Below are 26,459 nucleotides of genomic sequence, written 5' to 3'. Positions count from 1 at the left end.
GGCTCTATACAGCAATATAGAGCACAGGCTCAGTAATTGTGGTGGATGGGTTTAGCTGCTCTGTGGCATGTGGGATCTTCCCTGATCAGGGATGGAACCCGTGTCTTCTACACTGGCAGGCAGACTCTTTACCATGAGCCACCAGGGAAGCCCCATCCTGCTTCATTATAATGAAAACCTATAAACCCTGCTTCCAAGAATGAATCCTACAGTTATTTTCCAGCACGTGAACGAAAGTAGCTACCAAAACATTTGCTGTGTCGCTATCACAGCAACACACACTGGACACGAGAGATGACTGGCTACATAAACATCATCCCATCTAAAGAGATAGCAGAGCAGCGATACAGAAACTTAAGACAGATGACCATCAAGTTGTATGTTTTAATTTATAGTTTTTACCAATAAAAAGATTAGTTACAAAAAAAGAATCTCTATACAAAATCAGGATTTCTTTTCCCTTTCACAGAGAGAATCCACTATCATGTCTTGCCTTGCCAAAGCAAATCTCAAATAGCTTGCATAGCAAAAATTATTCTGAGACAAAAATTCATAAGATTATCAGCTTCTTAAATTTGCTTGAAAGGAAGAATGTAGTGAACACTTGGCCTTGAAGAATTCTAAACAATACTTGGAACCTTCAGAAAGACTTGCTCTTGGGCATTTGAGCTGCTGAGAGGGCGTGCAGGAAACTAGCTCACTTACCATGAGATTCTTCTTACACACACACACACACACACACACACACACACACACACGAGTCTCCACTCCTGCTTGGTGGGTGCTAGGGCGACATAATAGGAAGAAGGGCTTTTAAAATTTCACAAGTAAATTTTATTGTGGCCACAGGTCAACAGCAGAACACGTGACAGCTGGGGCTCATATTCTCCCCGTCTCCTGTGTTATCATATAAATTAAATATGGAGAGGTACACGCAAACAAACCTCATGAAAACCGAGGAGCTGTTTTCAAATCGCCATTTCCTAGAATAACACACATCACTGCTTCAGAGTGGGGCAAAAAGCCAGCCTACTAGTGCACAGCGCTTCCTGTACAGAACCACAGGGCCAATGTTCAGAGCCTTTTTAGCTGGCTGGGAGCATGGCAGCCACTCAGCACTGCTCCTAGCAGTTCACTTTCAGAATAAAAATATAAAACAAGAAAACTGTGGGAAACATCATAGCCTTCAAAATAAAAAACTATTTGGTGACAAGCCTAGCTCTGATGGAAAAAGCCCACCTTGGCAGGGGGGCGGGGGGAAAGACTTGTGGGTGTTGAAGTTGGTCTGATGTACCTTCATGACTCAAAAAAGCCCTTCAAACACAGATATAAAGCCATTACAACCAAGAATTATGGGATTCACTTAGATGTGCTTGTAACACCTCCTGAAATAAGATCTACATACAAGAAGCTGCACCCTCCTCACAACTAACTGAAGCATATGGCCATGGGGGTGTAGATGGGGGGCTGGTTTACCCCCCCCAAAAAAAAGACAACTTAAATGGAGTTTAAAGTTCTCCCCTCCACTCTACTCAATAAACACATACCCAGAATGAGAACAAAGTAGGATCAATGACCAGGTGCCTTTCCACGAGGCCTCCCTGTGGCCAATGTGAGCTGGAATTTTCTAGCACAATGCAAATCCACTACTCGGGGTACACACAGCACCCTACACAGTTGCCTGCCCTGGGTTAAACCCAGACTCTATGAAAGGTGCAACTCCACTAGAGTTTTGATCACTTAACTTAGGATAAAAAAATACCTAGCAATGACTCTCATGCCTCAATACCGATCTGGAGTCCTCACTGACTCAGCGGTGCTTTTTTTTTTTTTAATCAAAATAGCTGGTGAGGTGGCAAACGGTGACAACTGACAGCAGGTCACGGCAATTCCAAAGGCCAAGGAAGCTCTTCGTCCACTTCTCTGGCTTCTGCCCTAGGGTTACGGTTCTGCCACTGTGAAACGTTGTCAACAGGTCTCTGTGGCCAAGCCATGGCAAAGGTCAATAAATAAAGAGCTGGTCAGAGGCAGAACCATTTTCCGGGCAGACTCCTCTAGCTGGGAATGGGGGGGGCGGTGCAGGGGGCGGGGAGGAAGGAGACGTGTGTGCGAGGAAGAGGTAAGAGCCCCGTGGACAGGGGTCCGGTGACCCAATGCCAGACACCCAGCTTGCTGCCAGCAGAGCCGGACCTGCCAAAACCCATCACTCAGATGGAAAAGGAAAAAAAGACATCAAAAAATAATACTAATAATAATGGTAATATGGCCACTTCTGAAATTTGCACAGTTGATAATTTGTTCTTCTTAGCAGTAAGGACTTGAATGAGAATCATGAGACTTGAGGAACACTCTTTTTTTTTTTTCCCAGGATTTAAAAAACTGTTGTCTTGTTCTGAAAGACTACATTCAGTGTGGGTCAGATCCAACAGCATCAGCTAGAACTCAGTGGTGAAGGTCACCCCGAGCTGGGAGGAAACGTCATCTGAGTGGAAAGGCTGGTGGGCAGGCCGGAGGCCGCTCCTTCACTGATCCCCGAGCCGAAAGCCCTGGCCCCAGTTGTGCCGACCGCCTCCGCCGTTCTGATCGGCTGCTCGCCTCATGCTAGCTGGGGGCACACCAAACCCCGACACCCCTCCTCTTCTGCTGGGTAGCCAACGGTACCTGGAGCACAGTGGACGAGACACAAAATGAGAGAAAACCACAAAGTCATTTCCACGGAGTTGTCCATCCTTATCTCCCTGCCCGGGGTTCCCGTGGCATCTGTCTCATTGAATTATGTTCATCTGTGGCCACGGAGAGGCTGAGGACAATGTCTCATTTAACTCTGTCTGATGGCTCAGCAGGTAAAGAATTCACCTGCAATGTAGGAGCCACAGATTCGATCCCTGGGTTGGGAAGATCCCCTGGAGGAGGAAATGGCAACCCCCTCCAGTATTCTTGCCTGGAAAATCCCAGGGACATAGGAGCCTGGTGGGCTACAATCCAAAGTCCTGGTGGACTCCATGCCCTGACCACAGAAGGCACTCACTATTTATGATTTTTTTAACTAAGGTTTCACACTAACATCACACTCTAATTTTTTTTTTCCTGATTACAAAAGCAATTTATGTGGGAACAGTTAAGTATGGAAACAAAAGCATTAACACCCACAAGCCCAGCAACCAGAAAGAACCATCTATACAGCATTTTGGTTTATATAAACATGTAGCTAGCTTGCTCAAAGGACCCTAAGTAAATTCAGTTCCAAGGACAAATCCGCAACCACGGCGTCTCCATGGCGCGACTGGATTCTTGGCGTCCATCGAGGGACAGTGGAGACGGCGGCTTTCTGTCCTGGAGTTCGGGCGTGTTTTCAAGTTCATTCGCTGCGTGTCCTCCAATTGCATTCTTTCTATCTCATCGATGGTGGGACAGCTGAGGCCCAGAAAGGTTAGCTGATTTCCCAACTGACAAATTAATAAATTCAGAGTCACAGAACAGCTAAGAAAATGTAGACCCAGGACTCTATGTTCTCACTAGTTTTTCCAACTGTTTCCCTTCCTTGATTATCAGTCAGCTGAGCATCTATTTTCACCTGCTCCACTTATCAGACCTGATGGCTTGGTCTCTGGCTTGACGCACAGAGACTGTGACCTGATGTCCCGTGTTAAACCCCTCACGGCACCAAGGGCTTCCCTGGTGGCTCAGATGGCAAAGCGTCTGCCTGCAATGTGGGACCCAGGTTTAATCCCTGGGTGGGGAAGCTCCCCTGGAGAAGGGAATGGCAACCCACTCCAGTACTCTTGCCTGGAAAATTCCATGGACTGAGGAGACTGGTAGGCTACAATCCATGGGGTCGCAAAGAGTCGGACACAACTGAGCGACTTCACTTTCACTTGGCACCAAAAACAAACCACGAGGGGTGACTTGCCCACAGCAGGAAGCCTGAGGAGCTCAACTTTATCATAAGGCATTTCCCTCACACTGGGTACTGCTTGTTTAAAAATGCATCTCATCTTCACAACTGCCCTACAACAGGTACTATTATTACCCCATTTTATAGATGAGAAAACCGAGGCAGAATTGAGTCGAGCTCTTCTGAAGTGACAGGCAGGATTCAAACCCAGGCAGCCTGACTCAGGAGCTCACACCCCACCCCACAGCATACAGAGTGCTTGATTCAGATGACAGCAGTTAGTGACCAAAGTCCTCATATCTTTACACATCAACCCTGTTAGCTGCACGCTCCCTCTCCAGAAAGACAATTAAACCCCTTGTAAAAACAAAAACAACAGAAGAGGCTCTACCTTTTTTTTTTGGCCACACCTCTCAGCATGTGGGGTCTCAGTCCCCCAACCAGGGACCAAAGCTCTGCCGCCTGCAGCGCCAGTGCGTTTTCTTAACCACTGGGCTGCTAGGGAAGCCCCTGTCTACTTTTCTAAGCAGAAGGCAAAAGACTGACACATCTTGCTGCTGCTGCTGCTAAGTCACTTCAGTCGTGTCCGACTCTGTGCGACCCCATAGACGGCAGCCCACCAGGCTCCACTGTCCCTGGGATTCTTCCGGCAAGAACTCTCGAGTGGGTTGCCATTTCCTTCTCCAATGCATGAAAGTGAAAAGTGAAAGTGAAGTCACCGAGTCGTGTCCAACTCTCAGCGACCTCATGGACTGCCTTAGAATTCTGTAATTCACATCTTCCCTTTTCAGCAAATTCAGCTTGATCATTAAATCAACATGTATTTCCAAGCACTGGTTTCCCAACATTCATAATGTTCTGGCACAAATAACATTCCTCTAAAGTATATAATAAATTGGAAGACTTAAAAAAGGCAACACCAGAGCTGTCTTGCTTTGCTTCTGACTCTGAGACAATATGGAAGCCATCGCCACTGCTTAAACAGATAGTGAAATTAAATGCAAGTAATTAGTATAAAAAGATACCCAGTTATACATAATCAACAAAGATTTATGATAATTTCAAAGCAGTTACTGCTTCTGTAAGGAGCTACATTTTGTCATCTGATCTTTATGCAAAATTTCACAGAAGGGCTTCCACCAACAGGGAAAGCTCATGAGGAAGGCAGGCTCCAGTGGGCTGTTGGTTTTGCCACTAGAATCTCATACATGTTGTTGCCCACAACTGAGAAATGTCTTCAAGCCATTAAATCAGAATATGGCCGTTTAAAGTAAAATAACTCTTGGCTGCCCCCTAAAGCAACAAGTTTTGTTTTATTTTTTTAAAATGATGCATCTGCCATCAGACTTGATCAATCTAGATTAAAAATCCAAGCCTGCTGTAATTGTGTCCTTTGATAATTAGAAAGCAGATTGGTCATCAGTTTTTTCTTTTTAGCCTGAAGGCAACTCAAGACTCAGACGGTAAACAAGTTTCTTTTCATGCTCTTAATGAAGGGGGGGAAAAAATGAAGAAAAAGACACACATACACAACAATAGTGTACTTCTCTGTATATTTCACAATGAAGGACTTTCAAATACCTTCCTCTAGCCTATGAAAGTGAGGACAGGGGGAGGCACTCAAGTTTTACTGGCCTCATTGGCCCCTTGGAAGAATGGCAAACTGCAGAACATTAAAATGAGCAAGATGTGAAAAGGGGTTTTTTTGCTTTTTTTTTTTAAGCTTCTAAGTGCAAGCTATCACCACATATGCTCAACCAGAGATCAGGAGTGACTGTCAGGCCGGCTGTGACACCAGATGGTGATTTTACTGGTCCCTTCTTCAACAGCCATTTGCTTCCCTGACAAGATGGTCACACTGCTTACACACTTAAGTGTGTCAGCATCTCTGAGTGGGTGGGAGTGTGCATCAGAATCCTGCCCCTGCATCCCCGCCCCAACTTCAGGCTGAGAGAGCTTATATTTACTGAGTACCTACTACTGTGGTGGTGAGGGTGAACCCCACTTCGAGACGGGGCCACCCCTCAACTCACAGACTCAAAAGAAAGCTGGGGGGATTTACTCAGTCACTTTCCCAATATCCAAACTGGTCGATGAGGGGAATGGGACTCCAACCCAAGTCTGCCTCCAAACCAAAGCTGGGCCCTCAGCCTTCTCCCTAAGTACACCCTGCAAACACAACAGGAAGCAGGACACAACCCTCCAGTCTCTCATTTTAACGCTGCAAAATCCTTTAAACATTCTAGTCTATGATACTAATATAAAAATGTTTTAAACTGCTAACCGATGAACCTACTTACCCTCTGACGCCTTCCTCAGCTGAAATCTTGGGTAAAACTGGCACCTCTGCCCCCCTGGCCCCCCGATGCTCACACTGGAGCCACTCATGAGCGCCCCGCCCGCTCAACAGAGCACACAGCTCCCTGTTCTTCTCCTGGAGCCTGGATTCAGGCTCTTGTGTCCTTGACTCTAAGACACCACAGAGGTTACTCTGGAAAGCTGACCTTCACCTTGCAATCCTAAAATAAACACAGCCCTTCTTGAGTTTTCCCATGGCTGACATATAGGCCATTTCAGGGTTTTATAGATAGAAGGCTCCAGGAGAAGAGCAGACCTCAGCTTAGAGTGACCAAGGCAAGTCCATCAGACAAAGAGGGAACTCCTACCCCTCATGGAGTCTTTATCGGGAGGCAGACGACCACAGGAACTGTCAAACGAGAAGGGGTAGAAGCACTTACAAAAACTGAGGCGTGGATAGAAAATTCCTCCCTCCCAAGTCCATGGGGTATCTGAACATGAGGAAGAAATAAAGATGTCCGACAAGATTTCCAATTAGCTCGTTGATGACCCTGCAAACAGAGAGCCAGGTGAGTTTTAAGACATTCAAGCAGTAAAGTGAGCCGCAGCAAGTTTTAACTAATAGCAGAGGGAAGAGATCCCTCGAGGCAGCTCATTTCTGGTCCCTGGGAGTCTGCGACAGCTCAACAGTGAGCCCTTGTACAGTCTGAGGGGCACGCACATTCTGAGTGAGAAGAAAATTCAGTCCTCTTGAACCAATGGTGTCTGGGCTCTTCAAGGCCAGCTGCCTCTCTGACATCTCTTTGAAGCCCCAGCCCATTCTCAAAACATTGTTTTTGCTACTTTCCTGCGTTAGGAAGGGGTGGGGGTTAGTTGTAAGCTTCTGAACGCTTTCAGTCACAAACACCGTATTTGCAAAACAGGGGTATATTTGAAGGCTGGCAAGAGAGAGTCACAAGAGCAAGGAAGGATGAAAAATGTCTGCTCCTCCTGTTCCTGGAGCCACGGATCACACCTCCCTCGCCTCTTGTGTCCTCGACTGCAGGACACCAGAGAGATCACTCTGGAAAGCTGACCTTCACCTTATAAACCTAAAATAAACATGGCCCTTCTTCAGTTTTCCCATGGCTGACATACCGGCCACTTCAAGGTTTTACAGACCCACTCCCACGGTTACATATCCTTCCCTGTCTCCACCTGCAACGTCATTCCTGTTAGGGACCGATCATGTCTACAGCTGCTCCCAGACCAAAGCCCAGGACTTGCTCTGCTCTAAACAGAGTCTGTTTACCCAACTCATTCCCTTCTGCCTAGGGCTACACAGCAGAAGTCAGAACCCCATAGGGCAAAGACATCATCAGGTTAAGAAGTAGTACTATCAAAATCTGTTTTAAAACATTAAAAATATTTTGAAGTGTAAGAAATAGGAGTTCTTAGAAGAGCTGCATCTTGAAGTCCTCCTTCCGAAATTCTGAATGGATCCTTTCAAGGTTTTCCAAAGCCTCGGGTCTAATTCCAGACTAGAAATTTGACCCCGTTTGGCCCAAACTTTTGTACTATCAAATCACTGACAAAACTTCCCATCTGAAAATCTGTGCATTCTTATGACTGGTGAACAGTTTCCAAGGCGTTCTGGAAATGCCTTAAAAATAAAAACATGAATTTTATGCACAGAGGAGACAGCTCAGATTAAAATTAGGTCTATACTTGCTCAATCTGGACAGTGAATCCAGAAATAAATATTTGTTCGAAAACACATATATGGAAGCTATCCTATGACAACAAACTAACAGCAACAAAAAACCATTCAGGGTTAAATGTGCTTAAAGCCCTGCAATTTTAATCAATCACATCCAAATGAGATTATTTCAAAAGTGTCATCAGTGCTGAGAATCTTCGAAGTGTTATAAAGATTAGGGAAGGAACATAAAGAATAATGGAAGTCTTCCAAGGATTAATTTGAAATTAAATAAATCTACTATCACTTACGAGCCTCCAATGATATAGTTGAATCCAAGGATAACCCAGGGTAAATAACAAGCCTAGGAGAGAATATACAGAAACATGAATAACTACACCTGCAGAGGATACAGTTGCCAGGGGGCTAAACTGGGTAAGGTTGTCCTGACAAGGGTTTTTACACATCCTTTGGAAAGTCACTGCAAAAATTCCTTAGCTCAATCTAGCATCACTCCTAGTATACTTGAAACTTTCCATCTAAAATTATACTTATTCATATGTTAGCAACTGGAGAGACAGTACTTTGCTCATAGTTTTCAGATGTAATACAGGACCTGTTGAATTATAACAAACAGCTTTAGAAAGTAGACGAATGGCCTGTGGATGCTAATAAAAAAATGGTCCATAATAAGAAGGAAGGCTCCAGCCAGCAAATTGTCACCAATCAACTATAAAACAGCTCATTGTTTTGGGTTCTCCTTTTACATATTTCACGGTTACTTTGAATTCTTATCAAATTATACATCAGTATCTTGAACTAATACTCTCCCAAATAAGACAGCTCTCCAGATGCATTCAACATTTGAGCCCCTATGAAAATTTTATAAACAGCAAACCTCAATGAAGTAGGGTTGGGAGACCAGAAGGGGGAGCTCTAACGTCCTGTTTCATCAGCTGAGCCCAACAGGAAGAAAACAGACTTCTTTCCTTATAAGGATTCAGCCAATGAAAAGCTTTGTTTATCACAGCCCTCCTGACTTCCTTTTCCTCTCTTATAAAAGCACTCTCCTACCACCGGGTGCAGGGACCAGGATGTGGCTTGCCATGGCTATAAAAGCTCTCTACCGGTAGCCAGTAAACTCATCTGGGCTGGAGATATATCTGGCAGCCGATTTACTTGAGGTTAACACCCCTTAACAGAGTCAAAACATTATGCTGCTGCTGCTAAGTCACTTCAGTCGTGTCCGACTCTGTGCGACCCCATAGACGGCGGCCCACCAGGCTCCCCCATCCCTGGGATTCTCTAGGCAAGAACACTGGAGTGGGTTGCCATTTCCTTCTCCAATGCATGAAAGTGAAAAGTGAAAGTGAAGTAGCTCAGTCGTGTCCGACTCTTAGCGACCCCATGGACTGCAGCCTACCAGGCTCCTCTGTCCATGGGATTTTCCAGGCAAGAGTACTGGAGTGCGGTGCCATTAAGAGCTAAAGGAGTTACAAAAATATCACAAACTGGGAAAGAAAGGGTTACATATCAATAACTTGAAGGCAGAATGTGGTAAGGACTGTAAGAACACAAAATATTTCAGAAGCCCAAAGGCAAGACCAATTCCAGGCAGGAGAGAAAGAAATATGTTCAGTCCCAACTCAGATTAAGAATGGGCAGGATTTACACAAGGAAGAAAATCAAAACGATGTTACAGGTGGAAAATTGTGAGAGGAGGCACAAAGGGAAGTGTTGGAGGGTGGGGGGCAAAAAACCAATCTGTTTCAGCTTAAGTGTAAAATACCTAACAGGGGAATGATAAGAAGAGATTTTTAAAGGGAGGGCTCCATCTGAGTATCCTTCCTTCCCTCCCTCTACCACACTCACATCCATGAGATCACTCAGGACACACGCCTGAGGGGCCTGAGGTCCAGAGGGAGTGAGGTCAGCAAAGGAGGCGGGATTGACTAAAGAAACCCAGGGGAGCTGAGGAGGGGAGAAGGGGCCTGCCGATGGTTTACTGCTCTGCAGCGACCTCTGCCGGACATGTCAGAAAGTACACCTCTGGGCGCAAGAGCAAGATTTTTTTCCAACTAGGTTAGAGTACCTTAAATCGTGTTCCAAACCAAAATGACACAATCATGTCTCGATTCAGCTGGGCCCAGACATAAAGCACTGACATGATCAGAGGAATCATCAGCAACTGCAACAAAAGAAGCAAACATGTAAAGATAAGGCTAAAAACAGAGGCTTAGCGTGAATCTATCTTTTTTTTGTTTTTAACTTCTCTCCTCCAAATAAATTCTCACATGGCTATTCAAAATGCAGAAAAGAAATTCAACTCACCACAATTATAAATTGGCCCTTTTACTTAAACATGCAATGCATGCTTTAAAATCCTCTAATACAATACAATTACATTATTTGGGATAGATTCAGAAATACCAGGGTCAAGTTCTGTTACTTGAAAAAAGTATGCACAAAGCTTTACTTTTGGTGTATTCTCAATTTTAAAAAAATACACATCCATGTATATGCACATTTCTGGAAAGAAACCAGAAATGAGCAAGGAAAGTAACGATTTAAGTAACTCACATTAGAACCTTCAAAATACCGTGTAATTAATGTAATGTAATGCAATTGAAACTTCTTTCCAAGTTTAAACTTCTGTCGAAGGCCATTAACAGTAAATCTGAAACATATGAAAGGGCAAACAGTTTCAAGGGACACTTACCTGCATATCCATTGCTAAGCCAGTAATCTTGGTTCGTCAAGTTAAAGATCAGACACAAATACATCACTCCACACCTAATAACAGTTCATTTCACTCCAGTTTCCGGAAGGAAAAACACTTCTCTATAGTTCAGGTTGCTTAAAACACCCCAGAACACAAAGGTATCTAATCACCGTCACTGTGAGCACGTTATTAGACTTTCCAATGATGAAGAAACTAGAAATTAACTGCTTTGGCCCATGATTCAGTTTGGTCGCCTGTGTCCTCTGCGCTTTGCCACTGCAATTAGCAGATGGAGGGGCCTGTGCCCCCTGAAATAGCTAATGCTTCTACTCTCATTCAGCGCTCCCCAGCACAGGTGAAGTCCAAAACAAGCTTTTTCTCTTCCCTTAGAGGAGGGGAAAGGGCGTGCAAAGTGCCACACTTTTCGGGCTCTTGGTCAGGTTTCAGTGGACGCTGAGCCCCAGAGCCATTCTGAGCTCACCAACTCTGCACCGGGCTGGAGCTGACAAGCCCCTTCTGCCACACTCACCACCTGGGAAGGTCCGCAAGCCGCAAGGCTGCTGACAACCGCAGCTGACACACAGAGAGCAGAGAGGCCCGCAGGGCCCTCACAGAGGGACTGAATTACCGGACGGCACTGAAGTCAGGAAAGGATGCTGGCTGCAAATTAGGTTTCTGATAAGGACCGCAGCTTTCAAAAGCTGTCTCACGGCACGGAATCTCTTTGTGCTGCAGTCAACAAGCTGGCACACCCGAGAACACAGAGAACTGGGGACGAGAAGAGGGGACGGTAATAAAACTCAACCAAATGTGGAAAAGCCCCACAAAGACAACAGCGAGAGAAGGCATCGCTCTGGGGCTATGTGACTTACAACCGATACTGGAAAGAACTTTAATGATTCTTAATTATTAACTACAGTAAAAACAGATGCAAATGACTACCACTGGAAACGTTCTACAGATTACTGCCTGTTTCCCCAAACCTGAAAAAAAAGAAAACAAAACTGGTTATCTCTGGCCCCAAATAACAGATGAAAGGATACCACGATGCAAATCCAGTTGAAGAGGAGCATGAATAAATAGTCTGCTGGCCTCCCATCAAAAGCTCCTGGAAACAAAAATAAGTCAAATGTCATGGTTCGGAATTTCAGAACAAAGGAACTTCAATGTTGAGAAATACTTCAAAAAACTATGGAGGAAGCAAAAACATGAGAATATTTTTAAATCACTCCTCGGAAGCAAAAGAACATTTTTTTAAAACCTAAAACCACGTCTGCAGTAAAGCCCTGAAGTAAAGTCACCCGGGTATTAAGGCTAATCTGTGCCCTCTTGACTGAATTCCAGTCCGTTACATGCTCTGCTTGACTGGCAGGAGCCAGGAGAGATCCAAAGGGAGGACAGTCAGGTCACAGCTACTGCGAAGCCGCTCACAGCCTGCTTGCTGGACTTTCCTCCTCAGCTCTCATCACGAGATGGAGGCGCATTTGTGATGCCTGGTTCATCCCTTCTTCACCCATTTGCCCATAAGCTCTGTCAGGAGGAATCACGTCCATACTGCCTACCGGTGTGACTTCTCCCCACGAGGCTGTACTTACACACACACACGCTACCTCTCGGTCCGGCACTGGGCTTAGTGAGACGACTCAGTCTCCGTCTTCCAGGAGCTCACACTCTAGCAAAGGACAACGATGGTGGGGAGTGGAGAGCAGCGGAGAGTCACGCCTTTCCGCAGCCTTGATTCCTCCTCCTCCTCCCCCAAGTGAGGGAGGAGGAGGAGACCTATCCCCCTTTCTACAGACGAGGAAGTACAGCTACCTGACCAAAGCCACCCGGCTTTTAGAAGCAGAGTGAAGTCTGACCACTAGTGAAGGGTTCTTTCCGCTACACCACGTCCTAGGCTCTGTCTTATTACTGGCCTGAAAAATGGACATTAGCCCCGCTTTCCCTCGACGACGGTCCTCGCGCCTCCCGCTGGCAGACTAGGAGAGGGGCAGAGGAAAGAATCGAAAGAGGCCAAGGTCCCTCTATCTCGGCCACTTCCCCTCCCCTCCACACCCCATCACAATGACATGATACAGAGTCCACTTTTTAAAAATAACCCTAACAAGCTAAAAAAATACAAGAAACTAGTGAACATAACAGAAGAGAAGCAGACTCGCCGAGGCAGAGGACAAACTGGCGGCCACTAGTTGTGGGGGGGCAACACGGAGCTGAGGGGCAGGAGGCACACACTTCTAGGTGCAAAACAGGCTCGAGGGGGCACTGAGCAACATGGGAAATGCAGCCAGTACTTTCTGATAACTGTAAATGGAAACCAGCCGTTAAAACCTACAATTTTTTAATTAAACAATAAATTCGAGCTTCCCTTGTAATCCAACAGTAAGGAATCTGGCCTGCCACCGCAGGGGACACTGGTTAGATCCCTGGTCTGGGAAGATCCCACGTGCCGTGGGGCAACTAAGCCTGTGCCACAACCACTGAGCCCACATGCTCTAGGCCCGTGGACTGCCACAAGAGAAGCCACCGCAATGAGAAGTCCATGCACCACAACGATGTTGTCCCTGCTCGCCGCAACTAGAGGAAGCCCAAACGCAGCTACGAGTACTCGCCGCAGCCAACAAACAGACAAAAATAAAGTAACAATAACAACCTAACAAGTATCAGAAAGGCAGAAAGAAAATCTACCTAAAAGAAACTAGATTTCAGGCAAAAGTCGCTTTTTTCCTTATCCACCTCCCACCCCACCTCAAAGGCACACTCTAGCCACGGTTGAAAGATGCTTAATGGGAGGGGATAAGGATGATGTATCAGAGCTGAAACTCTTCACAAAATCTCTACATTCTAGAAACAGCTGTGCTTCTTTTGCTGTGGTTTTGGCTTTGTGATTTCTAAGGATTCTTTAGATTGAATATTTAAAATACTGTAATTACATAAACTACAGTACTGTATTATTTGGCAAGCTTGCAACTGGAAATTTACAAATTAACTGGTCCTCAAATTGCAGTCTTCTAGTTTCACATCAGAATCCTTATAAACCAGCCAACACTGCTAGATACTTAAAATAGCCAAGCAGGAAAAAATGCAGGTGGCAAACATTTTGTCACACTGTTATCTTGAAACTGTATGGTGGAAGGCAGACGGGGGTCAGTAAACTGGGTTCCAGTCCTAGCTGTGTTTCTCCAACAGCTTTGTACCACCTCTCCAGACCATTGTTTTCTTGTCTGTGAATTGAAAGGGTTAAATCGAAAGCTCTCAAAAGTTCCTCTCTACATGAATGCTTGTATAGCATTATTCATAACAGCAAAGAAGAGAAAACAAGTCAAATGTCCATCAACTTATGAATGGAACAACAAAATGTGGTAAATCCACACAACAGCATCTTAACTTGGCAATAAGAAGAAATGAAGAGGGACTTCCCCTTGTGGTCTAGAGAAGACTGGACTCCCAATTAAGACTCTGCGCTCCCAATGCAGGGAGCTCCAGTTCCATCTCTGGGTGGAGAACCAGATCCCACATGGCACAACTAAAGATCTCGAATGCTGCAACTAAGACCCAGTATAGCCAGGTAAATATTTTTTTTTAATAATTTTTTAAAATTAAAAAAAAGGAATGAAGTGCTAATCATAAATACTACATGGAAGAACCTTGAAAAACCATGTTAAGTGAAAGAAGCCAGTCATACAAGAGACTGCAGATTATATGATTCCATTTATAAGAAAAGAGGCAGAACATAGGTGAGTGGTTGCCTGAGGGCTGCAGCGAGGTCAGGGGAAATGAGACTGAATAGAAATGGGGAACGGCTACAGTGATGAAATGTTCTAAAATGAATTACAGCAATGACTGCACAGCTCTGTGAATATCCACTGAGTTTTACACCTTAAATGGGTGGAACCGTATGGTATATGAATTATAGACCAATAAAGTTGTTTTTAAAAATGCCTCTCAGGGGACCTCCCTGGTGGTCTACTGGTTGAGAATTTGCCTTCCAATTCGAGGGACATGGGTTCGATTCCTGGTCAGGGAACTAAGATCTTACATGCTGTGGGGCAACTAAGTCCACGTTCCGCAGCTCAGACCCAACACAGCCAAAATAAGTAAGTATTTTTTTTTTTGTAATGCCTCCAAGGACTTCCTGGGCAATCCAGTGGTTAAGACTCCACACTTCCAATGCAGGGGACCCGGGTTCAGTCCCTGGTTGGGGGACTAAGATCCCACATGCCACGCAGTATGGCAAAAAATAAATAAATCCTAGCTGTATATTTTTTAAAAGTTGAGTGTTTCCTCATGACTGATTTATGTCTGCTGCTACTGCTAAGTTGCTTCAGTCGTGTCCGACTCTGTACGAACATATTGACGGCAGCCCACTAGGCTCCCCCATCCCTGGGATTCTCCAGACAAGAATACGAGTGGGTTGCCATTTCCTTCTCCAATGCATGAAAGTGAAAAGTGAAAGTGAAGTCACTCAGTCGTGTCCGACTCTTAGCGACCCCATGGACTGCAGACCACCAGGCTCCTCTGTCCATGGGATTTTCCAGGCAAGAGTACTGGAGTGGGTTTCCATTGCCTTCTCTGATTTATGTCAATGTATGGCAAAAATCACAATATTACAAAGTAATTAGCCTCCAATTAAAATAAACAAATTAATTTTTTTTTAAGTTGAGTGTTTCACTTACAGAGACGAAGTCTAGGCTTTTACTTGCAATAAAGCAGTGTTTTTCAACACCAATTTAGGAGATGGATACACTTCAGCCCAACTGTGCCGTAAAAAACAGGGATTGCCATGTGACAGAAATGAAGGAGATGTCACGATAAGTGAGAGGTATACCACCTCGCCACACAGGTTATGAACAAAATGTAGAAACTTCTGCCCTCGTATCTCTGTCACCTATAAAATGGTGACGCTGCCGCTGACACCCCACGATGCTCCTGTGGGGATTAAAAATCAAACAATCTAAGTGCCTTGTAGAGTCCTGGCACAGTTAATACTTACTGAACGTTTACATCGTTATGCCATTTCTTTTTTTTTTTTTGGGCCGTACTGCGTGGCTTGTGGGATCTTAGTTCCCTGACCAGGGATTGAACCTGGGCCCCTGGCAATGAAAGTGCTCACTCCTAACCACTGGATCACCAGGGAAGTCCTGAGTCGTTTCCTTACACATGCTAACTGCCCTCAAAATTCCTCCACTACATGAATACACGGATTAGCAAAATAGACAAAAACAACACTTAAACAAACCAGGGATGACATACCTGTTTCGAGTCGAGTAGAGTACTGATATAAGAAGTACAAATCGGATTAGCAAAATAGACAAAAACAACACTTAAACAAACCAGGGATGACATACCTGTTTCGAGTCGAGTAGAGTACTGATATAAGAAGTACAAATTGACCAAATAAAGAAATCCAGTGCCTGGGCCCACGGGGAAGTAAAAGGTGGCAGTGATTGGCCTCCAAATCTGTCCAGACCAAAATAAAACACAGCTGTTAGTTTCTCTAAGCTGAGGTGTTTTTTTTTTTCTTTTAACAAAATTAACCCTTGCAAAACATTCTCCTCAGTGATAAGAGCTATCACCAGTATAATTTAAGAAAACAACTGAAGAAAAGTTTTATCAGCGACAGTCTCATCAACCTGCAAGTCCATGGAGTTAAGATGGCATCATTTAACAAACAATAAATACTTCTAGACAAACTGAAAACAATCAATAAACACAAGTATTTGGCTAATCCTTACTAGGATCAGGCTTACAGCTATGCCTATCACAAATGAATTACAGGGCACTTCCCTGGTGGTCCAGCAGTTAAGAATCTGCGCTTCCACTGAAGGGGGCATGGATCCAATCCCTGGTTGGGGGAACTAAGATTCCAAATGTGAGCTGCCTGCTAAGAGCTTCAGTCGTGTCTGACACTTGTGACCCCCTGGACTGCAGCCCACCAGGCTCTTCTGTCCATGGGATTCTCCAGGCAAGAATACTGGAGTGGGGTGCCATGCCCTTCTCCAGGGGATCTACCCAACCCAGTGTCTCTCACATCTCCTGCATTAATTAGCAGGCGGGTTCTTTACCGCTCGCGCCACCAGAAGCCCAAGATTCCGAATACTGTGGCCAAAAATAAACAAATAAAAATTTTAAAACTGAATTACAGTGTCAGGACTTCCCTGGTGGCCCAGTGGGTAAGACCCCAAGCTCTCAATGCAGTCCAAGTACTCAACTCTGAGTGAGAGTCGCTCAGTCATGTCCAGCTCTTTGTGACCCCATGGACTACACAGTCCATGGAATCCTCCAGGCCAGAATACTAGAGCAGATAGCCTTTCCCTTCTCCAGGGGATCTGCTCAACCCAGGGACTGAACTCAGTTCTCCTGCATTGCAGGCAGATTCTTTACTAGCTGAGCCACAAGGAAAGCCCAAGAATACTGGAGTGGGTAGCCTACCCTTTCTCTAGCAGATCTTCCCGACCCAGGAATCAAACCAGGGTCTCTTGCATTGCAGGCAGATTCGTTACCAACTGAGCTATCAGGGAAGCCTGTAAATAACATTTTGTATCTTATTCTTGTCTAATTTACTGGCTAACACCTCCAGAACATCAAACAGTAGTGGTTGAAGATGGCAGCCTTCCCAGACTTTTGGAAAAGCCATCATAACGCTGGCTTTTGGCTTGACAGCTGCGTGTCTTACTGCATGAGTATGAAAGCTGGGGTCCCTACATCAAGGAGGTCTCAATAATGGGGAGCCTGTTCAAAGAAGCAAGAGTGGGCACAAGGAAGGGAACTTTGGTCTCAGAAAAATGAGTACAAACTCTCCAAGAGCTGTGAGAGTACAATAAAGGTATGGGTACAGCTAATAATCTGGGTGTGGCTGGAACAGAGGGCATTTGTCATGGGGCCTGGCCAGGCATGGCTGGCAGGTCACATTCTCCAAGTACAGGACTGTAACCCTCTGAGCTTCATTCCCAGTGGGGGAAAATGCACTTTTCATACCGTGAAAAGTCACTTTCCAGCAACCCTGTGCTTAAACCAGTAAAACAACACAGGTTAAAATTCATTTGGGTTTGTTCACAATTTTATCACAGAAACAGAACAGTCAGACGGAAAGAGCCCTGGAAATGATTTGAAAAGACAAGAGATTTCAGCCACGGCTTACGTGTTATCACTCTTCTGCCGCAGTTTCCGTTGTAAAAGAGGAATGACATCCTCATTGGTTTTATCCATTTTGGTCAATGGTTTAAAAAAAATAATAATGTGCTATTATGTTCATGTGCATTCAAGAGGTGGATTTTATAGATGAGGCAATAGGATGAAAAAAGGTTAAGCAATAGCTAATAATTGGTAGAGCTAAGAAAAGTTTGTCCCAGACAGCCAGACTCCAGAGTTTATGACACTAAGCCCCTATTTTTACAACGCCTCTCACAAGTGACATCATTATTATCAGGTATAATTAAAAATGGTAAAAATTTTCAGTACTACTATACTGCTTGTAAAATCCTCAAATGAACTGAGAGCAAGCCCACAAATTCACACTCTCTGCTTCAGAAAAACACTGGGGGTAAAAGGCCAAAAGCAAGTGAGCTGTGGCCTTGGCTCTTAGGAACCCGTGGAGCCTTGGAAATGTCTCGACCTTTCAGTCTGCATCTTCATCTACCCTGTGACATTTGTCTTTGACTCTCTTCTTCCTTGACTCAGATTTTGTCAAAGCTTGCAATTAAGAAAGTAGATGAAAAAAGTGCTTTACCCAAAAAAAAAAAAAAAAAAAAGTGTGGGTGTACTATCATTACAATATCTTTTAAAAGACACGTGCTGACCTGGTTTTTACAAATTCCCATTTTAATCTACCCCCACACTCTTCTACGTTACTCGAGGCCTGATTCTGGAAAAGACACCTCCAGGTTTTTTTGACTACATTTTTCATTAACACTGAGGACACAATACTATTTTTAGCCACTGTATGCACCTGTGCCTTGGAAGTCAGCAACTGTCAAAATACTGCACTTTTTTCCCCAGTTCATTAAGCTTACCCTTGAGTTATACTTGCTCTCACTGACCTAAGGGACTTGGAATTATCTTTGTATTACTTTAAAATTATAATATGAAAACACCAGGAGATAGTTCATCATTTCAGGACACAATGTAATATATTTTTGAAATCCCCATTGAACAACGTAGCCAACTAAATGCTCTCCTCTCCTCTAATGGGTATGGAGACAGTTAGTATAAGGAAATGGCTTTATTTTCAGGGCTAGGAGTGGTAAAGGCACTTTTTTGACCCTAGAAAGCTTGCACTGATCCCCTGATCCCTAAGACACAGCCAGAGGCAGTGCAAAGGGCATGGGATTTACAGGCAAGCATCTTATTTTAACTCCGTGGAAACCCCAAGGCAGGAAGCATCACCACTCACCTTTTCAAGAGGAAAGCTAGGCCCCTCATTAGAGTTGAGGTATCATGCCCAGAGTTCCTCACTTAATGAAGGCAAGAAACCCACGTGCTCCCTGGCATAGAGGCCTTCAAAGAAACACCAGACACTGTTCATCAGCATAAGCTACTGGTCCAGCGACTTCTGATGAGTGTTTAGTTCAACTACCCTTGAATGAAAATCTCCCAAACAACGTGCCAACGTGCTACTGAAAACATTACAAATGCCATCCAGAGCCTAGGGTAGTTTTTTTTGTTTGTTTGTTTTTACTATCAGAAACAAAAAATTGTCTGCAACAGTAAGGACTGGTTGATTTGGAGTTAAAAAAAAAAATTCTACTTGGGTCATCAAGTAAGTAAGAAAGAAGAGCACCAAGGGGCCAAATGCTGGTATTAGCAAACTCCAGCTTTTCCTTTTTTTGGGCGGGGGGAGATGGGGGAAAGTGGATGGGGAAGGGAACACTAGACAGGCAAGAAAAACAAATGAAAGGCGCTCAATTTCAATTGTGGACTTTAAACTAGCTATAGGGGTCATCAATTCTACTCCTAGGTATACACGTATACTTATGTTCACCAAGAAGTGTCCACTATTCATCCTAGCCAAAGCCAGAATTCCCCCCAAAACCCTGTTACCAGAAGAAAGGGTAAATAAATGGTGGTGTGTTCACACAAGGAACAATACAAGAATGAGCAGTCTGTAAGCACGTACAACAATGTGGGTGACTCTCAAACTGCTGAAAAGAGGCTAGACACACAAAAATAAATATTTATGTAATTTCATTTATGGACAAGTTAAGAAAAAACCACCTACAGTATCAAAAGTCAAGACAGTAGTTACCCCTCGAGATGAGAGTGACCAGAAGGGAGCAGTAGGAAGGTTTTGGGAGATGCTGGCAATATTCTGTGTCTTAATCTGGTTGCTAGCTACAAGGCAATTATTTTACATAAATATATATGAAAGGGAAAGTCGCTCAGTTGTGTCCAACTCTTTGCGACCCCATGGACTATACAGTCCATGGAATTCTCTCGGCCAGAATACTGGAGTGGGTAGCCTTTCCCTTCTCCAGGGAATCTTCCCAACCCAGGGAATGAATCCAGGTCTCCCACATTGCAGGCAGATTTTTTTTACCAGCTGAGCCACCAGGGAAGCCCGTATATACACGTATATCCTGCCTGTATACTGTAACCCAACAAAAAGTTTTATAATGGAGCTGTGAGCTAATGGGTAACCTTAGGTACAGACCATGGCAGAACCGTGTAATGTGGAGAGCGCTGCAAAGGAAAGATTTAAAAACTTTACATACCAGAACACTTGCCACTAAAGTTCTAAATCCAAACCCTGAAGCTACTTCTATGCTCAGCCCCCAGACCAAGTTCATTCCCCTCCCAGTTGTGTGTCTATATAATGCTTCCCCAACAAACTCAGGTGTCAATCTGCTAGGCTTGCTGTCATCAGGCTAAATGCAATATTGTGAGCAAAAGCCTGGCAAATATGCCACCAGGCCCGAACACCAACTTGGCTGGTGCCAGTTCTTATTATTCCTGGAAACAAATTAAGAAAAATTGAGAGTTCGTATCTTCTCATTTCCAGTCAGGATGCTTTTAACAGGACCAAAAGAACAGGAAAATAACTCAGCATTACACAGTTACATTTCAATTACAGATTAAAATTAGAATATTACTGCTCAAGGAGAGAAGGCAGCAAAGGCAGGAATTGGCTAATAAAAATAGGCACTATTTTTTAATCGATTATCCACCAGACTATTTACTGGGCACTTCACAAACATTTTTCATGTTTTTATATGAGAGGCATGAAGCAGATAACATTTTTCCTCAAATTGAAGATAATCATTTTTGTTTCCAAAATTAGGATATGCCTTATAATCAATACATTCATTTAGTGTAATTTGTACTTTCCTACTCTTCCAAAAAATATTAGAGGAGCATGTCATAATCATTGGATGACAACAGAGATAACTTATAAATTATCCCCACTTTCAGTGAAGAGAGGGCTTCCCTGGTGGCTCAGACAGTAAAGAATCTGCGTGCAATGTGGGAGACCCAGGTTCGATTCCTGGGTCGGGAAGATCCGCTGGAGAAGGAAATGGCAATCTACTCCAGAATTCTTGCCTGGGGAATCCTGGCAAGGATATCCTGGCAATTCCCTTGCCACCAGGATTCCAGGATGCTGGTGGGCTATATAATCCATGGGGGGTCACAGAGTCAGACACCACTGAGACACTAACACACTTTCAGTGAAGAAACCGATGCTCAGAAAGGACAAACAGCTTTCCTGGGGGCATGCCACTAGCAAGGGGGCTGAGCCAGGCCTGGGGACCATGACTCAACTGCTGGAAATCCACAGTCTTTCTACCCTCACAGAGAAGGAACAATAATTTGCTATGCTTGGTTAGAAAGAAATCACACTCAAAAATGTTTTGTTAAACACTTCACTCTGTATTTTGGTAGATATGCAAAGGAGTTAAGAGAACTATCTGAAACTCACCAAAATAGAAACTGAAATGGCAGCTGTCTATCAGCTGGGATAACACTGACCTCAGGATGACTGTGGGGGCTCAACGAGGTAAACTATGAAGAAGCCAACACAGATGTAAGGAGGTGATGTTATTTTGCCCAAAGAAATGAAACATCCCCGTGCAGGGAGCCCTGAAAGACATTTCAGAAACCACAAGGGCAGCAGCAAATTGCCATCTCTCTTCCAGTTAATCAGGGACCAATATGGAGCCATTTCATCCCTGTGGACTAGCTGATTGATGGGTGTGAGACGTGAAGGATGAAGAGTTGTGGACAACAGTACAGTGACTCTTAACACATACCTATGCCTTTCCATCGACCCAGACTAAGAAACCGACGTCACAAATGTCAGAGTTCCAAACCAACAAGCTTCTCACAGGAAACCCATGGATAAGGAGGAAAAACAGCCTTTCTCACTTCCAACATGAATTCTCAATTTTAAACTGAACATCCCCAAGTTGTTCAAAGATGCAGCTTTTAAAGAAAAAAAGGAGCCTCTTGCAGAAAGCACATCACACACTGTTTGCCTCCATCCATCAGTCTCTCAGATGTGGAGTTTCCTTGAACTGCTTCAGCTGAAATGAGCTCCTCCAGGTGGGTCTGCAAGCTAAACTTATTCAGAAAGAGCAGGAGTCAGAGCAGCAAGAAAGAAAGGACAGATACTGGTCTCTCCGCACCTGGGCAGTCAGCGTACGGTCCTGCCTCCTGCCAACAGCTTCCCCCATTTCTCAGGATAACAAGCCCACAAGAAATAACCCAAGGGAAGGTGGGAAAACTATGCAAAGTGTGACATGAATGATGACCTTTCTGATCAGTTCACCATTTTTAACATTATACACCTGGAATCTATTAGAGGGCTTCCCAGATGGTGCTAGTGGTAAAGAACCCACCTACCAACGCACAAGAGGAGCCTGGTGGGCTACAGTCCATGCAAAGAGTCAGACACAACTAAAGCGACTTGGCACAGTCTGTTACAAAGACTTGCTTTTCCTAAGCTGACTACAGAAGTAACCAAGGTTTTGCAAGGAGAGCCGAAGAGCCAGTTTTGACTAGGCCCTTCTCATTTATGCCCGTTTACTATTTACGATCATTTACGACTGCTGCGCATTACCTAACATGCCGCTGGGCACAAAGTGCACAGCATTCACCCAGGCAACAAACATTTCACCAAAACAAACAGAAAAGAATATGCAATTCTGGCTGCACACTCAGATCATCCTCTAATACCCAACTGCCTTACTGAACTTCACCCAGATGCCTACAGGATCTTTAGACTTACTATGGCCAGAATATAACTCTTTATCATACCCTCCTCCACCCCCAAAACTCGGCCTCCCTAAACATTCCCAATCCCAGAAAAGAGCTCCACCAGCGACTCAGTTGCTCCTGTGAAAACAGTGACCTCTTCGAGACCTGCTTCTTCACCCATTCACCCTTTGCATCCATGAGGCTGCAATCTTGCCCACTCCAACTCCAAACCTATCCACTTCTATCTCTGAGACACCCTGATCCAAATCACCATCTTTCTTGCATTCTAACTTGACTTATCTCTCTGGTCCCGTTACCTAGCCCTCCCTTGCCACCATTCACAACATCAAGTCCATCCCACAGAGTTGTTTAGTCGCTTAAGTTGTGTCTGACTCTCTTGTGACCCCAGGGACTGTAGCCTGCCAGGCTCCTTTGTCCATGGGATTTTCCTGGCAAGAATACTGGAGTGGGATGCCACTTCCTTCTCTAGGCAATCTTCCTGATGCAGGGATCGAATCCTGCACTGCAGGCAGATTCTTTACTGTTGAGCCACTAGGGCCTCCCCTCACCCCCTAAAGAGTAGCCAAGAGAATATTTCAGTCCTTTACTCAAAAGGCTCTGCCTTTGTAGTGCCTTCAAATTAAAGTTCAACCACAAAGCCCCAGCCTACTTTTCCATCTTTGCTTTATTGTACTTACCCCCGGCTATCTCTCTGTCCTCCCTACTAATCCTCATCCCTCCCACTGACTGCACTAACCATTCAGTCTTCTTCCTGATTCTAATTCCTCCCTCTAAGCCTTTCACTTATTCTTTCTTCTTCTTGCAAAGATTGTCTCCAGAGCCACATCTTCCCAAAACTGGCTCATCTTTCAGATTTCAGTTCAAATATACTCTCTAAGGCCTTTCTAGAATACTCTATCAAAGTCACCATCGCATGCCTCTCTTATTTTCTTCCTGTTCACTGTTGTACCCCTAGTGCCCAGCACTGGTTCCATGCATTCAACCAATAAGTAAGCACTTGCTATGTGCCAAACACGGGTCCAGGTAACAGACTGGTACACAAGACAAGTGATGCTTGTGGAGTTTTATTCTCTGAAGGGAAGCAGGCTGACGGACACCAAGGGGTGATATGCAGCAAGAAAAATTATCAGTAAGGGAGACAGACTGAAGGAGAGGCACTGTTTTAGGGCAATCATAAATGCCAATAAGGTGGCATTTGGGCAGACTTGAAGGAGGTAAAGAGGTAAACTATGTTTATCGTACTCAAGCAGAGAAACATCATGTGCAAATGTCCTGAGGAGGGATGGCGTTAGGTGCTGAAGAAACAGGAAAGATCCCACTGTGGAACCTAATGTACAAGGTGAAAAGTAGGAGATGAGCTCAAAGAGGCAGTAGGAGGCCTTGCAGGCCAAAGGACTTGAACTTCACTCAATCAGTTGAGAAGACATTAAAAGGATCTGGGCAGAAGACTGACAGGACATGGATTTATGTTTTAAAAGGATCACTCTAACTGTCTGGAGTTAAGACTGAAAGGAACCAGGCTGGTATGAAAATGGCTTGCAACAGAGAATAAAAAGGGACTCCATTCTGGATATTTGTCTAAAGTAAACAGAATTTGCTAACAGACTGTGGGATGTGACAGAAGTCAAAGATGACTCCATGACTATTAGCTTGAGCTCCTATAAAAATGGAGTTGCCATTTACTCCTAGGGGAAAGGATATAGTGTTGGACACATTAAGTGTGTGATGTCTGTTAGTCATCTAAGTAGTCATTTCAAGTATATGGTTGGGCGTACAAGTCTGGAAGTGAGACAGATCTGGACTGAAAGTATGTATATTTGTATTTGAGAAACTTCAGCTTGTAGAAATGATTTAGAGCCATGAACTAAATGAGATCACCCGCAGCTAGGGAGAATACAGGAAAGAGGGCCTGGGGTACACCACAGTATTTAAAGATCAGGAAGATGAGGAACCAGCAAAGAAAACTAAGAAATAGCCAGTGAAGAGAGAGAAGACAAGAGAGTGTTACCCACAGTCCAAACAATGTGTTGAAATTAATGTCAGATCTTAGTATCCGACCTGCACTGATTAAAGATTTAAATCACAGAATCCGGTGAATAAAGACAAACCTCCAGAAAACTAATACTCGCTTACTAGGAATATTACCCTGGACTGTTTCCTTAATGCTTAAAAAAAAAAAAAATCAATTTCTGGAGCAATTTACTCTTTACTCGGTCCTTCATAAATTCAACTACGACCTGCTAGATACTAAGGACTTGGGAGACACACAAACAGACTCACTCTTTGCACCTCGGACTTTCAAATCACTCCTGCTGGGAAGAAACTTCATTAATATAAAAAGAACTCGGCTGGTGGTTGAGCAAGGCGACGTCCACATGCCACCCACGTGGATGGCAGAGCGAGGTCGGAGGGCAGGTGCTCCAGGTGGCCCCAGCCTGCCACTCACTGGCGTCCCACAGATCGACAACTTATCAGTCTTACCTTCCCAGTGGCGCCTTCTCGGAGCCCAGAGGGCGGGGAGCACAATCTTAACAGAAGGACAAAATCAGTCCCTTCCCACCGGGCCAAACCCTGGAGCCTCCGTATCTCCAGCAACCCAGGCCCAACGCTCGGACGCTTTGGCAAAGCGGTCCACCCGTCCGTCCACCCGACTCCCGGGCCAAAGGACCCCGCCCTAAACCGCGGGAGCCTCTGCACTACAAATCCCACCAGGCACCGCGCGTCCGCAACCCGCCAGTCTACGCTCCGCCGCGGCGGGGCCACCTGGGGTCTGTAGGCGCCACTTGCCCCGTCGTCGGTCAGTACCTGAAAGCGATAGAGGAAGGCTTCGGGCCAGAGGAAGAAATAGGCCGGACTGATGAGACCGAGTTTGCCGACTAAGGGCACCGCGACGGTGGCGGCGAACCAATAGCGCGTGATGGTCGGGATGCTCCTAAACCAGTCCCCGATGTCCGACATCTTCGCCTCTTCGGTGGCCGGGATGCGCACAGCCGCCCGACTCCCCGTCCCGGCCCCCTCACGACGCGGCCTGCTCTGCGAGTGGAAAATGTCCAGGCGGAAGCCGCCCTAGCCCCCGGTGCAGAAGGCGGGGACCGGCGGACGTGGCGCCACCGAATTCGGACCAGCAAGGGAGAGTTCGGCGGCGAAACTTCCCCTTCCGGCGGCCGCCGACGAAGTTGACCAGAAGCCCCGCCGCTTAAAGGGCAAGCATAGTTTTTCACTACTGGGTAAAAGCTTGGTGTCTCGGAGGCGGGGCGGAGAGGGGCGGGGCCGGGCCGGGCCGACAACACGACTGGTGGGGAACAGTGGTTGCCAGCAGCAACGACAAATATTCCGGCCAATGGCGAGACTGAACGCCCTCTACCTAGCCCTGCGGATTTATAATCCAGGTGGGTCTACTTGGCGAGTATTTAAAGGAGAAGGAGGAAATTAAACTACCACGTAGCTGCTCATTTGTTCATCGTTTCGGACAGAAGTTTGTTGAGGGCTTGCTAAGTGCCAAATAGGGTTCTAAACCCTGGAGGTGATGCAATAATCAGAGCTGTTGTACCTTCTCCCCTGGAGCTTACATACTAACCAAGATAGGGAGGTAATGAGCAAATAATTGAATAAGATAATTACAAGCGAGTGATAAGAAAAATAAGGAAAATAAATTAGGA

General features: G+C 45.1%; 1 protein-coding gene across 1 annotated transcript; it reads right to left on the bottom strand.

The window, feature by feature from the left end:
- Window positions 1-370: 370 nt before the first annotated feature.
- Window positions 371-25,975, bottom strand: DERL1 (derlin 1). The gene is made up of 8 exons (XM_052651563.1): window positions 25,606-25,975; window positions 15,939-16,050; window positions 11,637-11,701; window positions 10,591-10,617; window positions 9,964-10,059; window positions 8,183-8,235; window positions 6,634-6,744; window positions 371-2,661 (listed from the first exon to the last, which is right to left on the bottom strand). The coding sequence occupies exons 1-8, from the start codon at window positions 25,756-25,758 to the stop codon at window positions 2,523-2,525; spliced, it is 756 nt and encodes a 251-aa protein (XP_052507523.1). The 5' UTR covers window positions 25,759-25,975; the 3' UTR covers window positions 371-2,522.
- Window positions 25,976-26,459: the final 484 nt, after the last annotated feature.

This window comes from Budorcas taxicolor, chromosome 14 (assembly GCF_023091745.1).
Source record: "Budorcas taxicolor isolate Tak-1 chromosome 14, Takin1.1, whole genome shotgun sequence".
NCBI classification, from domain to species: domain Eukaryota; kingdom Metazoa; phylum Chordata; class Mammalia; order Artiodactyla; family Bovidae; genus Budorcas; species Budorcas taxicolor.
The sequence above is the reverse complement of the archived record's forward strand: the minus strand, read 5'-3'. Positions and strand labels throughout refer to the sequence as shown.